At 43.9% G+C, this 15,055-nt stretch overlaps 1 protein-coding gene across 2 annotated transcripts in view; it reads left to right on the top strand.

Moving 5' to 3' along the window:
- Positions 1-15,055, top strand: part of SCN8A (sodium voltage-gated channel alpha subunit 8) — a 106,390-nt gene that overhangs the window by 78,057 nt on the left and 13,278 nt on the right. For both annotated transcript variants that reach the window (XM_053375132.1, XM_053375133.1), the window contains 2 exons: positions 7,735-7,857; positions 14,176-14,460. In XM_053375132.1, the coding sequence (XP_053231107.1) occupies positions 7,735-7,857; positions 14,176-14,460 (408 nt within the window). The remainder of the gene's footprint in view (positions 1-7,734; positions 7,858-14,175; positions 14,461-15,055) is intronic.

Raw genomic sequence — 15,055 nt, 5'->3', positions numbered from 1 at the left:
GATGCAGCCTCTTCACAGGAGGAGAAAGGAAAAAGAAAGAGGGGGAGGGAATCAAACTGATTCCAAGCCAAAGGCCAGGCAGAACAACCCTGTCTTACAGGCCCTGCGGAAAGAAATCAGATCCCGCAGGGCCCGGTCTCATGAGACAGAGCGTTCCACCAGGCCGGAGCCAGAGCTGAAAAGGCCCTGGCTCTGGTTGAGGCTAATCTAACTTCCTTAGGGCCCGGGACCTCTAGGGTGTTGCTGTTTATGGACCTTAAGGTCCTCCGTGGGGCATACCAGGTGAGGTGGTCCCGTAGGTACGAGGGTCCTAGGCCGTGAAGGGCTTTAAAGGTCAAAACCAGCACCTTAAATCTGACCCTGTATTCCACCGGGAGCTAGTGCAGCTGGAAAAGCACTGGGTGAATATTGTTGTGTTTCACCCCAGAATGCCCAGTTTGAGCTTGGAGTTCCAGTACTGATCAAGAATGAACCACATAATTGCACTTCTTCCGTATTACACCTTCCTCAAAAGCAAGGGTTCTCTTTCAGTGTTGCCGGAGGAGGTGCGAGTACATGATAGATAAGCTCCCCCTGCGCCAAAGCTTCTCTGTCTCTCCACCCATCTGCCTCAAGTATTATAAGATGCTCAACTATGTGCCTCCCTCCATGTTTTAATTATACTGTGGGGGCAGGGAGGCAGTGGAGGAATGGTATCCTTTCTGCAGAGAATATTTATTTCCCTCCCTTGCAAGAAGTGTCAAGCAACCCAAGTTCGCTTGGCCTGCCCAGCCCACATTGAATGAGCCTGAGGGACAGAGCTTTCATTAGGCTTACTTGGGGCGACAGCACTAAAAACTGGCAATTCCCGTATTTTTCGCTCTATAAGACGCACCTTTTCCCTCCTAAAAAGTAAGGGGAAATGTGTGTGCGTCTTATGGAGCGAATGCAGGCTGCGCAGCTATCCCAGAAGCCAGAACAGCGAGAGGGAACGCTGCGCAGCACTCCCTCTCGCTGTTCTAGCTTCTGGCTTAGCCAGGCGCAGCCTCTTCAGGGCAGTGGGGAGCCTTCATCCCGCTGCCCTGAAGAGGCTGCGCAGCTATCCCGGAAGCCAGAATAGCAAGAGGGATCGCTGCACTCCCTCTCGCTGTTCTAGCTTCTGGCTTACCTGCACTCTGTCCCTTCCCCCACCTCCCGGAAAAGCCCCCAAGAGCTGTGCTCTCTTTAAAGAGCCGCGTGGAGCGTGTGTGCGACTCTTGGGGGCTTTTCCCTGAGGAGGGAGAAGGGTGACGGGCTCGTGAAAGGGAGCGCTGAGCAGAGCCTGGGATGCATACAGGTTCTGCTCAGCGCTTCCTTTAAAGAATATTTTTTTTCTTGCAATCCCCCTCTAAAAACTAGGTGCGCCTTATGGTCAGGTGCGTCTTATGGAGCGAAAAATACGTGTCCCATAATGTTTGCAAATACCACCATGTAATAGGGTCCAATCCTTGCAAAGATTACAGACAGAGGTAGCTCATAATGGAGATGGGTTGGGTGGAGAGTGCACCAGTCTTCAATTGCTCTGGGCCATGTCCTTGTCTTCTTTCCTCTGTTGCAGTGTAGGCTTTGAGGAAGCTTAGTATCAAACAACAAGTTTAAATTAAATGTGCACCTGCATTAGTATGTCTGTGTCACATCACAATGCCTGGTTTGGGTAGCAGCCGTGAAGTGGGGGCAGGTGTCCAGATTGGGACCAAGGCATCGGTCGAAGGCTTTTAGGCCCTTTCCAAGAACCCCCTCCTTCTCACTGCTATTTCCCTGGAAGGGAAGCTGTGATTGGCTTCCATTGCAACTTCCCTCCTAGGAAAACAGCAGCTACCAGGGACGATTTTCCTCTCAGGGCTGCAGTGCAAGGAAAACTTTAAACCTGCAGCACAGCACCATTCAACAACACAAAGACACAATCAACCGCCCATATGTATTTAATATAACAATTAGTTTGGCTTGTTGCTTGTAATGGATGGCAGGGGTCTCTGTGACCATACCCCACAACCTCCATGGGCCAAGATTGCAAAATGCTCTTGTGAATTCATTCCCTTTCTTCGCAGAAAAGAAGATCTGAAAGTGAGGTGATTTTTTTAAAAAACAGCATATACCTCTTTCATGGACGCTACTGTTATGTGATTAGAAAGAAAAAAAATGAAACTTTCAAAGACAGCTACTAAAATATTTTGATATTTGGCTAAAATGAAGTGAAACAAAAATCTGCAAAGAGCATCCTGTCTTAATAGCAGGTGTTTGAAATCTTTGGTCCTCCAGATGTTGCAGAACTACAACTCCCATCATCCCTGGCCATTGGCAATGCTTTCAGAGACTGACGGGAGTTATAGTTCAGAACAATCTGGTGAGCCAAAAGTTTCCCCACTTTTGCTAATAGTATTATATTAAGATCTCTAAAATGGCTGCATTATTTCAAACCATATGCAAGTGGTATTTCTGAGGTTTGGAAAAAAAGTTATTCCATGTAGTTCTTTTCTGATTCCTGAAGTTGTGGGATATATTTGTGCATTTCTTTTTCTGAGCAATGATACGTTCTGTTCCTACTGTTCTGTTTTGATTCGTTTGGGAAAATGTGATTACTTTTCAGTTCCATATCAGAAACCCAACCATTATGCATTTTTTCCTGAAATTATTATTCTGAAAATTAACATTATAGGCCAATGTAAATGATCTGTTTGTTTCTTGTTAGTTTACTGCTAGCATTCAAAATTTTAGAAGGAACTGTCTTGGATATATTTAGTGCTATTTGTCTTTTCTTCCCCCAAAGTGTTATGTTTTTTTTTTCAGTAATAAATGTTGACTGTCTGTTTTTATGTTGGAGAAAGTTCATATCTCTAGCACGACTGCACTTCCCCTTGCTATTGTCTCAAAAGACAAGTGGAAAACTAAAATTCCTGTTAAAAGTCAAGCAGAGATTCTTTCCTTTAAACTAATTTCTCATTGTTTAAGAGAGTGTCAAGTACATAGGGACAATTACTGTAAATCACTTGAGATGCCTCATAGGAAGCAATTCATCAATGAAATTATTATTCATAATAATAATAGCAACAATAATTTAATAAATGAAATCTGTATATACTAGTGTTGGCGGAGTTCTGGTTTTCTACCAGTAACTATTCAGGACTGGCTAAAACACAATTTTTTCATGAATTACAAAAATGATCCATTTATTAAGCACTTCTCATTTGTTTCAGCTAGAGAGAGTTAAATGTATGTTTTCTTCACTCAGTGAACTCCATGGAACTTAAAAGGGCTTAATTTTGGCTTGAACGTGCCCTATGTGAACACACCTTTGGGGGGGAGAGATTTTTTATGTGGTCGACTATTAATATATTGTGCTTCAATTGTTTTTTTTCAAAGACATTGCAAAAACATTGCTGAAATATAATTCTGGGAAGCTTACTATTTTAACAGTAGAGCTTCTTTTATAATTTCATGGGAAATTTTTAAAGCAGGAGTGGCTAACCCATGGCCCTCCATATTTTGTTTTTGTTTTGTTTTTTGCTTGACTATAAGTCCCATCATCCTTGACCATTGATCATGGTTTCTGGGGCTGATGGGAGTTGGAGTCCAACAACATTTAGAGGGACACAGATCAGCCAACCCCTGGCTTATAAATACTATTTTTGTCTGTATCACATATACATGTTGAACTGCCTGCTCCTAATTTAATTTGCATTAAACTCGTGCTTATGCAAGCTTAAGACCCACCGGCTTGTATTGATTTAGATATGTAACACACTTTTCAACCATTAGGTCCTCAAAACAGCTTTAACTTCTACTAAATCCTTCCTTTATTCCCGTACTTTAGCCTTCACTATACGGTACAGTTCTACAGTAACTCATCCCCCTCAAAAAACTGCATAGCCCATTCCTCCTTTCCTTAATTGGTTAAATAAAACCCATACTATTCTTATTCTTTCAGTTCCAAAGCACTCTTACCCAAACTTAGTTACATGTCCTCAATGAGCTGGTGCCTTTAGGCATAACCCTTTGGCAGCCGTCTGTAGACTGTTGTCTCCCCAGAGACAAAACAGGAAGAAAACCAAGGCCTTCCTTCTTCTACCAGTTAATTCAATATAAATATTAATGGATTGTTAGGTGGGATTTTAAAATATCTCCCTAATAAAGCATACCTTGCCTACTGAATTATCAATCCCTAAACTAGGAGAAAAGTAGGGGGGGCAGTAAGCAAAAATAATATTCCCCTTAGAGATGCTTCATATAAAATTTGTGTCTATATCACCATAGCTGTCAACTTTTCCCTTTTCTTGTGAGGAATCCTATTCGGAATAAGGGGATTTCCCTTTAAAAAAAGGAAAACGTTGACAGCTATGCTATATCACCTGTAACATTAGTGTGTTTACCACCTGTATAAAGTACAGTGGTACCTCGGGTTACATACGCTTCAGGTTACATACGCTTCAGGTTACAGCCTCCGCAAACCCAGAAATAGTACCTCGGGTTAAGAACTTTGCTTCAGGATGAGAACAGAAATCGTGCTTCAGCGGCGCGGCGGCAGCAGGAGGCCCCATTAGCTAAAGTGAGGCTTCAGGTTAAGAATAGTTTCAGGTTAAGAACGGACCTCCAGAACGAATTAAGTACTTAACCCGAGGTACCACTTTAATAATTTTTTTGTGTACCTTGCAGCATCACCATAACATGTGAAAGGGAAACATGGGAGATCAAGATTGGTCTCAGTTCATACACAGTCCCATTTTATGTTACCTTTAAAAGAGAGCGAGAGAGAGGGGGAGCAAAGATTGTTTCTATCATAGAACAGCATAAAAAACACCTATAAGCAGGATTTAGTAAATCAACCTTTCTCCATTCTAAATGCACTTACATTTAAAAAAACAAAACCAAAACACCCTCGTTCTCATATCTGTTGTCAAGGCAGGAGTCAGGATCTGGTCATGAATAACTCACAAGGTGTCGGTGAAGTTAACTCTTTATTCAAAGAGACCTAGTACACACAGCAACTCTTCCCAGCAAGTCTTGCTCCAGTTGTGAGGACTGAAGGTCCCTGCCTTACCACAACTCTCCTCCTCCCCTGGGTCTGTCCCAAGCAACCTGAGACTTCTTTGCCTTGTCTGTTCCACCCTCATTATACCTCCACAGGTTCTGGGGAGACCAGGGTGGGGTGGGGGGTGGGAGCTGGTCACATCAGGAGGGGGAGACCCCCTGGCTTCATCATCAGCCCACCTGATCTCTGCCTCTTTGTCCCCCTTCTTCTCCAACCTCTGAGTCTGCCTCTGAGTCTGAACTGCTCTCTGCCACAGCCTCTTCCTGCTCACTAAACCCTGTTGCCCCTTTGGCTTCTGACATCTCCTCCTCCCAGTTTTCTCCTTCTGACCATTCATCAGCATTCCATCGCCAATCCCCAGGCACTGAGCCTTCTTCCCCTGGGGGTTCACTTAGGAGGGGGGGGTGTCCTCCGCTGGTGCATACAGCCAGTCCCCGACATCTGTTATTTACAGAAATAAAACATCCAATTAACATCTTCAAAGCATAGTAAGATGTGTCTGGTAGGCTTCAACCACTCCAGGCCCATAGGGCATAGACGACATATAGACATAGTCACTCTATCGGCATGATCAGGTCCTATACTTGTTAATAAAGGTAAAGGGACCCCTGACCATTAAGACCTCATGGGACAGGTGAACGACCCAATTACACTCATACGCAGCAACCGTAGTTGCAATGCTAAGATGGGAAGTAGCCCCATTGTGTGCCCATCCCTCATGGTTCCTGTATTTAGACTGTACCACAACAGTGCAGCTGAGGCTCCAGTACTTTGGCCACCTCATGAGAAGAGAAGACTCCCTGGAGAAGACACTGATGCTGGGAAAGATGGAGGGCACAAGGAGAAGGGGGCGACAGAGGATGAGATGGTTGGATAGTGTTCTCGAAGCCACAAACATGAGTCTGACCAAACTGCGGGAGGTAGTGGAGGACAGAGGTGCCTGGCGTGCTCTGGTCCATGGGGTCACGAAGAGTCGGACACGACTAAACGACTAAACAACAACAAACAACAGTGTAGGAATGAACACTGCGGGTGGCGCTGTGGTCTAAACCACTGAGCCTCTTGGGCTTGCCAGTCAGAAGATTGGCGGTTCAAATCCCTGCAACGGGGTGAGCTCCCATTGTTGTGTCCCAGCTCCTGCCAACCTAGCAGTTCGAAAGCACACCGACACAAGTAGATAAATAGGTGCCACTGCAGCGGGAAGATAAACGGCGTTTCCATGCACTCTGGTTTCCATCACGGTGTTCCATTGCACCAGAAGCGGTTTAGTCATGCTGGCCACATGACCTGGAAAGCTGTCTGTGGACAAATGCCAGCTCCCTCGGCCTGAAAGCAAGATGAGCGCTACAACCCCATAGTCGCCTTGGACTGGATGTAAGCGTCCAGGGGTCCTTTACCTTTTTTACCTTTTAGGAATGAACCACACGGAAGCAACAGCCACACTGCAAATGGTGATCTACACACTGGCCCCCAACTGACATGCATGCAGTTTCAAAGTATTATATGTTACTTTATTGATTGATTGAGTCAACACAATTTGTATAATATTTGACTGCAAAAAAAAACCCCTCTCTAGGCAGTTTAATGAAGTATAAAATAAAACACTAAAATGCTCCATTAAAAATGAAACAGTTTAAAACAGGTATTTTAAAACTTTCAAAAGACAATGAAAATAAACAATAGCTAAAAGGAGATTAAAACACATGTAACTTCTACATTAGGCTTGCCTAATCAAAATTGTTATAAGCGGGCGCCAGAAACAATCCACTGATAATGTTTGAGGATATAGCAGGGATACGTGGGCTTTGCCTACCGATTCCATAATGCATGAAGGTTTGCTCCATCCCAAGCATTTTAGCAGTGGGTTTGGGGGCGCAAGGAAATACGTCTCTCTAATTGTACACCACCATTCTTATTCACCATAATGTATAGCATCTTCCTGGAAGGACTGGTCCCCCTAGAATAATGAATTGCAATCCAGCATCTCAATAAAGAGCTTAAAATGATTTACCCCCACCCCTTAACCGCTGCACACTTTTCAGTGTGTTTCGCTGTTGGCTTTTTTTTTTTCCCCAAAGGAGGTGAGAACCTAGACGCTTCCCCTTCTCCCCTCAAATCTCTGCCGTGTCACGCCAGTGGAAATGAGCAAGGCAGGCCCTCTATCTGCCCCGTCTGAATGAGAGAACTAAGGCGGCTTGTGCAGTGTGTGTATTTATCTGTATTCTTTCTCATAGGTACCTTTAAAAATTTGTCTGGCTTAATTTAATGGGAGCTGCTGGGATCCTGCAGACTGTTAAGAGGGCGAGGGTAAGGTTCTTGTCATCCGTTTGGGCTCCTAACCTTCCGACAGACCCCGTTTCCGTCTTGTGTGTCTCTGCCTCTCTTTCTCTTTCTCTATCTCACACATTTTTCCCCCTTTTGTTTTATTCTTATGCCTCTCTCAACCGCATTATTTCCTTCCAGGTCGTTTCAGTGAAGTGAAGTAGGCAGCTGGTGTGGTCATGTCTTCGCTATCAATCTAAACGGGGGTGGACTTTGGGCCTGCCTGCAGTCCACTTGGGGGGATGGATTTTAAACAAAAAAAAAAACCTTCAGTGCTAGGAGATTTATTCTAACAGTCTGGAACCTCTTTTTTTTTTTTCTTCCTTTTTTCCTTTTTTTTCTCTTTCTTTTTTCTGTTTTCTGTGTAGGTCTCTTTAGTCAGCCTTGTAGCTAATGCCCTTGGCTACTCGGAACTAGGTGCCATTAAATCCCTTAGGACACTCAGAGCTTTGAGGCCTTTAAGAGCGTTGTCCCGATTTGAGGGGATGAGGGTAAGATGCCATTAGCGAGCTGATCCTTCTGCATGCCTGTGGATTACCGGGGTTTTTATTTTAAAAGCATGCTAGAACTGATCAAACTGGTAGAAAGACATAACGACAAACAGAATCATGGTGCAGCTGCTGACTTGATCACCTCCCTCTGTTTATGATTCACCTTCACCCCTGCTGCACACTTCTCCCTTTTTTTTTTTAAATGGTTTATTGTAAGAGAAGAAAAAAAAGGGAGATATATCAAGCTGCCTCATTATTGGCCCAAACCACATGTCATTTGTAGATTCTCTGTTGGCACTTGGCTGCTCTTATTTAGCCTGGCTTCTGATACCTCTAGCATCTGAGGGGGGCATTTTCTGGCTGTAATTTTGAAACAGGGAGAATCACTAGGTGCAAAGAAGCAGAATTTGAACCGCCCCTTGTTTTTTCTTCTCCCCTTCCCCATAAAAAAAAAGGCTACGGCCAAAGGTATCAATCAGAAGAGGTCGAAAACCCATACAGCTTCTATCTCTTGCGTGGGGTTATTCATGGAAGCCCTGGTGGTTGGTGGAGGAGCTTAGCCATCCCAAAAGAAAAGAGTACTGGTTTAATTCCTCTCGTTTGCACCTCGTTGTTCTCAGTCCAGTCGTCAATGACTGGCAGCCTTGACTGGTAGTTCAGCTTCCCTCCCTATTCTCCTTTCCCTTTTTACCATGCTTTATGGTCCCCTTGTCCTGTCATGGTGGTGTAAGCAACAAATCACAAGTAAAAGCACAGAGCCTGAATTTTCCTGAAATTTTTAGAAGATTCCTCTGCCGAGTGTATCTGGTAATTTCCAGGCTTTAATGGGAAATGGCCATTTTGATGTTGCTGTATTAAAACAAAATGTTTGTGTGTGAAATAATCTCATGCAAAACCAGCCCAAGGTTACCCATCTTGGTCTGTATGCAAAGGAAATAATGCAGCAGTTTCAAACCTAAACATACTTATTAAGGAATAGGCTCCATTGAACACCACGAGACTTACTTCTGAGTAAACATGCATTGAATTATGGGTGTCTGCTGTATTATAAGTCAAGCAAGAATATCATTAAAAGTAGAAAGGTGGGGAGAGAATTGGGAGACGACGTAATGAAGAACTACAACTACTATGCAAAGACCTAAAAAACGTGTTTGATTTCAGAGTTGAAGATCTGAGCTATTCACACATCCCAAAATGGGGTTAGAAAGATGCAATGTTTAGCCTGATCCTCAGCATATTTAAAGCGTCAATCTTTACCATGTCTGCTCAGGAGTAAGTACTATTTAATTCAGTGGGGCTTACTCCCAGGTAAGTGGAGTTAGGGTTGCAAATTAAGTCCTGCTGATTTCAAGAATATTTGCTCTCCCAAGTAAGTGTTTATAGGATTGCAGCCTCAAAGATCATAGGTAACTTCTATAAGGGGGAAAAAAATTATTAACAGGTAGCTCAGGCCATTCAGAGAAACCACAGATATTCACTATTTGAATTTTTCATCCTAAATATTATGTAATATGCCTCCCACGTAAAACATTCCCTGGCAAGCTCCCAACCTCGACCCCCCAGAAGGTTAAATAAGACACTTGACAACAGTATTTTAGGTTAATGGGCTAAAAACGGCCACAACTTTATTGGCTACAGATTGTGAGCGGTATTGGCTTAGGCATTGGACCTAACCGACTATCTGACTCCCGCCCATCTGCGGGGAGTCTGGGAAGGGTTAACCACCAGTAGGGGGAGTCCTGCTGACGTACATCAACTAGGAGCTCCCCCGGGGCCACCGATAGGGGTTGTGCCTTAGGCCCTAGCCTCCCCAGACTTCGGACAGGGCCACGCCCCTGGAATCCTTTAACGGAATACCCTTCAATGTGCGGGGCAGGTGATGGTACTACCTCCCCTCCTGTCTTCTCCAGCAATATTCCAATGCCTAACTGCCTAACCTTACAAAGTTGTGACGATTTGCCATGAGGTAGGCGAAAACCAAGTGGCCGGGGCCAATTTGCCAAGTGGAAGAAGTCCTACCAGGCCCCTCAATGGCAACCAACTGAAGTCGATAGCAAGGTCAAGAGATGAAAAAACCTAAAGGGCAGGAGGGTGGGGAAACCGGAGCAGCTGGAAGCGCGGAAAGGGGTGAGATTCCCGCTGCGTCCTGCTTAAACCAAGCAGGCCACACTCCCAGAGTAATCGGCTTGGTTGCCTGGTCAGTGACGCAGCCGGGAATCCCCCCCAGTCGCTGCCCACACCCCTGCGCACATGAAAGGGTCGTGAGTGCCCGCAGCTCCACCTCCTCCTAAGGAAGAAACACTGGCAGAGGAAGAGGAGTGCGGGGGAGCGCACCGCCCCCGGCAGCACGATCCCGGTGGGGTGCCATCGCAGCTGCCCCCCCGCCCCCCGGATGCATGCCCCGCCCCCAGGATGCGCACCATGCCCTGGGATGTACGCCAGCCCCGTCCCTGCCTGTTCTCTGCCCCCCGGTGCTGGAGCATGAAGCTCCGCCACTAGGCGGAAGTGGCTTTCCAGAAACTATGTACTTCATGGTTTATTTCCTAGTATAGATTGTTGTTGTGCCTGCATAATTCAGCAGAGGGTTAATTGTGCCTAAGCCCCATTGATTCGGATGAGATCTGGGCATGTAACTGTGCACTGAATTGTGGGCAATCCTAAGGAAGTTGTGGTTGCATAAACGCCATGAATTTCAGTACGGCTTAAAGCTTCTCCATAATATAACCAATTGTGTCTAGGCTTTGAGTCCCCATGCCCGCTTAGACATGAAGTTGAACTAGATTTACAGAGCAATCTTTCACATGTTTACCCAGAAATAAGTCCTGCTGTTTTGAATAGGGCTTACTCTCTAGTAAGTACACATTTAGGATTGCAGTGCCATTTACTAGGGAGTAAGACCCCTTAGTGGGACTTACCGTATTTTTTGCTCTATAAGACTCACTTTTTCCCTCCTAAAAAGTAAGGGGAAATGTGTGTGCGTCTTATGGAGTGAATGCAGGCTGCACAGCTATCACAGAAGCCAGAACAGCGAGAGGGATTGCTGCTTTCACTGCGCAGCGATCCCTCTTGCTGTTCTGGCTTCTGAGATTCAGAATATTTTTTTCTTGTTTTTCTCCTCCAAAAACTAGGTGTGTCTTGTGGTCTGGTGCGTCTTATAGAGCAAAAAATACGGTACCTCAGATGTTTCAAGGCAGGACCAGGTGTCTCTAGTGGAAAACCCATCTTTAGCACAAATGTAGCCCATGTCTGAAGGGATGTAAAATCTGAGAAATTTCAGGGAGCCCAGAACACCTTCAGTTCACTGTCACCTTTCAACTGCTGGATATTTGACATTTTGGGAGAAAGGTTAATAAACTAGATGGATCACAGATATGATGAAGGCTAGTTTTTCATTTTCTGCCAGATAATCTGAAGATAGCAATAAAAGATTTTCACCCATATAGAGTTAGAAAGGTGTTGTTTTCTTAGTTTAGCAAATCAAAATTCGCTTACTGGGCTATTTTGCAGCGTTTCCCCATCCTTGTTATTAGCACTGATTCAATCTTATACCCCTCAAACAATAAAAAAGAACAATCTGAGCCAAAATGAAAGAAAATAAGAGCTGAAATGATCTTGCTAAGAAGCACTAAATGTAGGTCTTTTGCTTTCCTCTATGCTCTAATAACTTACATTTCAAAGAATGTACTCAGCTGTATTTTCCGGGGGGGGCGGAGGTTGATAGTATTGCTATGAAACATGCATGTATTTCTTGACAATTTCTAACACACAGTCACATGAAAAAAGCCATGTTCCCTCTCATAATACTTGATGGTGATTTTTTACCATTTGTTTAGGTAAAGCATATATACAGTATATATATTGGTTACGTATATTTAAGTGAATGAGTAGAAGAGCGAGAAAACTTAGGTCCTATTTTATGATTAATAGAGCAACCCCAAATGCCAAAGCAGTTTTAAAGTCACAATGCCTGGCCAATAATTGCACTGCTTTACATTTTCACTAGTTGCCCTGTTCCAGAAGTTGCCCTGTTCCACAGTTCAAGAAGGACACTGACAAACTGGAACGTGTCCAGAGGAGGGCAACCAAAATGGTCAAAGGCCTGGAAACGATGCCTTATGAGGAACGGCTAAGGGAGCTGGGCATGTTTAGCCTGGAGAAGAGGAGGTTAAGGGGTGATATGATAGCCATGTTCAAATATATAAAAGGATGTCACATAGAGGAGGGAGAAAGGTTGTTTTCTGCTGCTCCAGAGAAGCGGACATGGAGCAATGGATCCAAACTACAAGAAAGAAGATTCCACCTAAACATTAGGAAGAACTTCCTGACAGTAAGAGCTGTTCGACAGTGGAATTTGCTGCCAAGGAGTGTGGTGGAGTCTCCTTCTTTGGAGGTCTTTAAGCAGAGGCTTGACAACCATATGTCAGGAGTGCTCTGATGGTGTTTCCTGCTTGGCAGGGGGTTGGACTCGATGGCCCTTGTGGTCTCTTCCAACTCTATGATTCTATGATTCTATGAAATTGTGGCTATAGAAGGGACAAATTCTGAAGCTCATATCAGGATCTGAGATTTAGACTGAAGGTTCTGAATTTAAGCGTATGTATTATTATTATTATTATTATTATTACTTTGCAAGTATATGCAGAGAAATCAATTGACTATTGGGTGTGATGATTTTTTTACGCATTCTGCCTTACACATGACGTATTTTTCTGCAGGCAGTGCTGCACATACATATAGATTGCGGTGTGTGACACTGCAAGCGGTTGCCTTTTCCATACCGTATGTAAAGCAACAGTGGCACCTGCTGGCAAGGAAATAAGTGCTTGCGCAATGTCAGTGCTATCCCGTTAATCCTAATTCACTGCAAAAGAAGCCTCAGAGACTGCTGGTTGAGGTGTGGATGGCTTTGGAAGAAACTGTAATTGCTTGGTAATGGGGACTTGATAGCTACTGCACAGAAACTGTAAAACTGAAAGGAAGCAAAAAAAATGCTTTGGTCCCAAAATGAGCATTTAATAGCTCCCCATCCTTTGGAATCATAGATTCAGAATGGCACACTTTCAGAATCTGTGTGACAAAATGCATGTCAAACATTATAGAATAGACATGCATTGGTTTTTTTTAATCCCCCGTTTAAGATGCTGGGAGGAGCAATATATACGTCTTAATCAAAGGATAAGAGCCTTGAGTCCAAAGTACCCAGAGAAGACTGAAGACCGTTTTGAAAGAAAAATGGAAAGGGAGGAAGTAGATCAGTGGTAGAGGACACACTTTCTCTGCATGCCCCAGATACAATCCCTGGCAATGCCACGTAGAACTGGGAAAGACTTCTTGTCTGAAACCCAAAAGAGTAACTGCCAGTCAACAGTAGGTAGTTCTGAACTATATGGACCAACTGTTTAACTTAATGTAAGTCAGCTTTAATGTAAGTCAGCTTTCTAAGTCTTTCAAAGTGCAATCAGTTCAACAAGGTTTTCTCCCAGGTGTGTATAGCATTGCAGCCTAAACTCTTCATTCATTCCCAACATAGGAAATCCTAATAAAAATAAATAAATGACAACTCACCTGGCTCTGTTAAAGATGGCTTAACTTTTCTCCATTAGACTTTATTCGTATTTTCACAAATATCATCTGTAGTGGCAGGGATCAAAAAATAAAAATAAAAAATGGGAGGGAAGCCCTGTTGAAAAAGTATTGATTTCATTTGCTTTGTTTCAGGGGAGGGAATATGGCTTTTCTTTTTGAGCTTGCAAACATGCATGCTCAGCTCTTCAGATATGATTGGCCTTGCTTATCAAACAATAAATATAGCCTTGATTGTTTTTACACTAAGCCACTGCTAAGCCTTAGAGCAACCTTGATACCCATTCCTACTCCCATTTGAAATAAATGGCTCAAAACCCCTCACTTTTCTACATGGGAGTAGGATACACCTTGCCCATAAATTCCATAAGTCTGGTTTTAAAGGGGGAAATTTTTGCTGGCGGAAATTCTTTAAGCCTATTCAATTCCACATTCTCTGACTTAGCTGATGGAGTCAACCAGCGGTCCTGTTCTTATCAAGATAAGGTATAATCTCTTTCTTCGTCCACCACATGTTTTACTGAACGGCAAAACCAAAAGAATAAGTTGCCAAACAATCTCTTGAAATATAAAGTCTTTCTTTAAAAAATTACAGTGGACAGAGAGGGTATCTTTTTTTTATTGCAACTAGCTTTTGATTCCCCCCATTAAAACTAGGCATGTCTGTTTTGCTTCTAATTCATCCTCTCTTCTGTACTGAAACTCTCTCCTCCTTCCTCCCCACTTCTAATACAGGTGGTTGTGAATGCCTTGGTGGGAGCTATACCATCCATTATGAATGTGTTGTTGGTCTGCCTTATCTTCTGGCTGATTTTCAGCATAATGGGGGTTAATCTTTTTGCTGGGAAGTATCATTACTGCTTTAATGAGACGTCCGAGTATCGATTCGAGATAGAAGAAGTCAACAACAAGTCAGACTGCGAGAAGCTCATGAATCCCAACGAAACGGAGATCCGGTGGAAGAACGTAAAGATTAACTTTGACAATGTTGGTGCAGGGTACCTGGCCCTTCTGCAAATTGTAAGTTCTGCCTTTGTAGCTTGACTTCTCCTGGAAGTAATGGGTTATCTCTGTTCAATGTTTAATGGTTGCAAATATTGGCTTCCCCGTGTGAAGTCCCATGCAAATGTCAGGCGCTCGTCCTACACTCAAGTAGGACCCTGGTAGAAACACATGCCCTACTGGCATGTTCTCTCCCTCCTGGTCATTCGTTCGGGAGCTTCAAAAGCTTTCTTCAGCCCGAACATCACAGCGACCGATGCCAACAGACATCAGCACACTTAGGGATCCGCAGTCTTCGCAGCTTGCGTAACAGACCTCAGCAACTCAGCATTTTGGCTAATCTACTTTATTTACATATAAACACACACGGAGCACTGCAACATGGCTCCCTCTCTCTCTCTAGCATCAGCCAGCAAAGAGAAAGAACAAAGGACAATAGTCCCACTTCACAGAACACAGTAACACAAACATCCTGTCTCTGTCACTTCCCTTTCTGTGGAGTCAAAACATACACCGTCATGTGATAGACAAAAATCCCATGACTGCAATCATGGAGCAGGAATTCTAACAGCAAATTCATGAAGCCAATAGTATCTTCTTGCCTGTGGAGAGA

This window comes from Podarcis raffonei, chromosome 2 (assembly GCF_027172205.1).
Source record: "Podarcis raffonei isolate rPodRaf1 chromosome 2, rPodRaf1.pri, whole genome shotgun sequence".
In the NCBI taxonomy this organism is placed as follows: Eukaryota; Metazoa; Chordata; class Lepidosauria; order Squamata; family Lacertidae; genus Podarcis; species Podarcis raffonei.
Note: the sequence above shows the minus strand (reverse complement) of the source record. Positions and strands in the feature narration are given on the sequence as shown.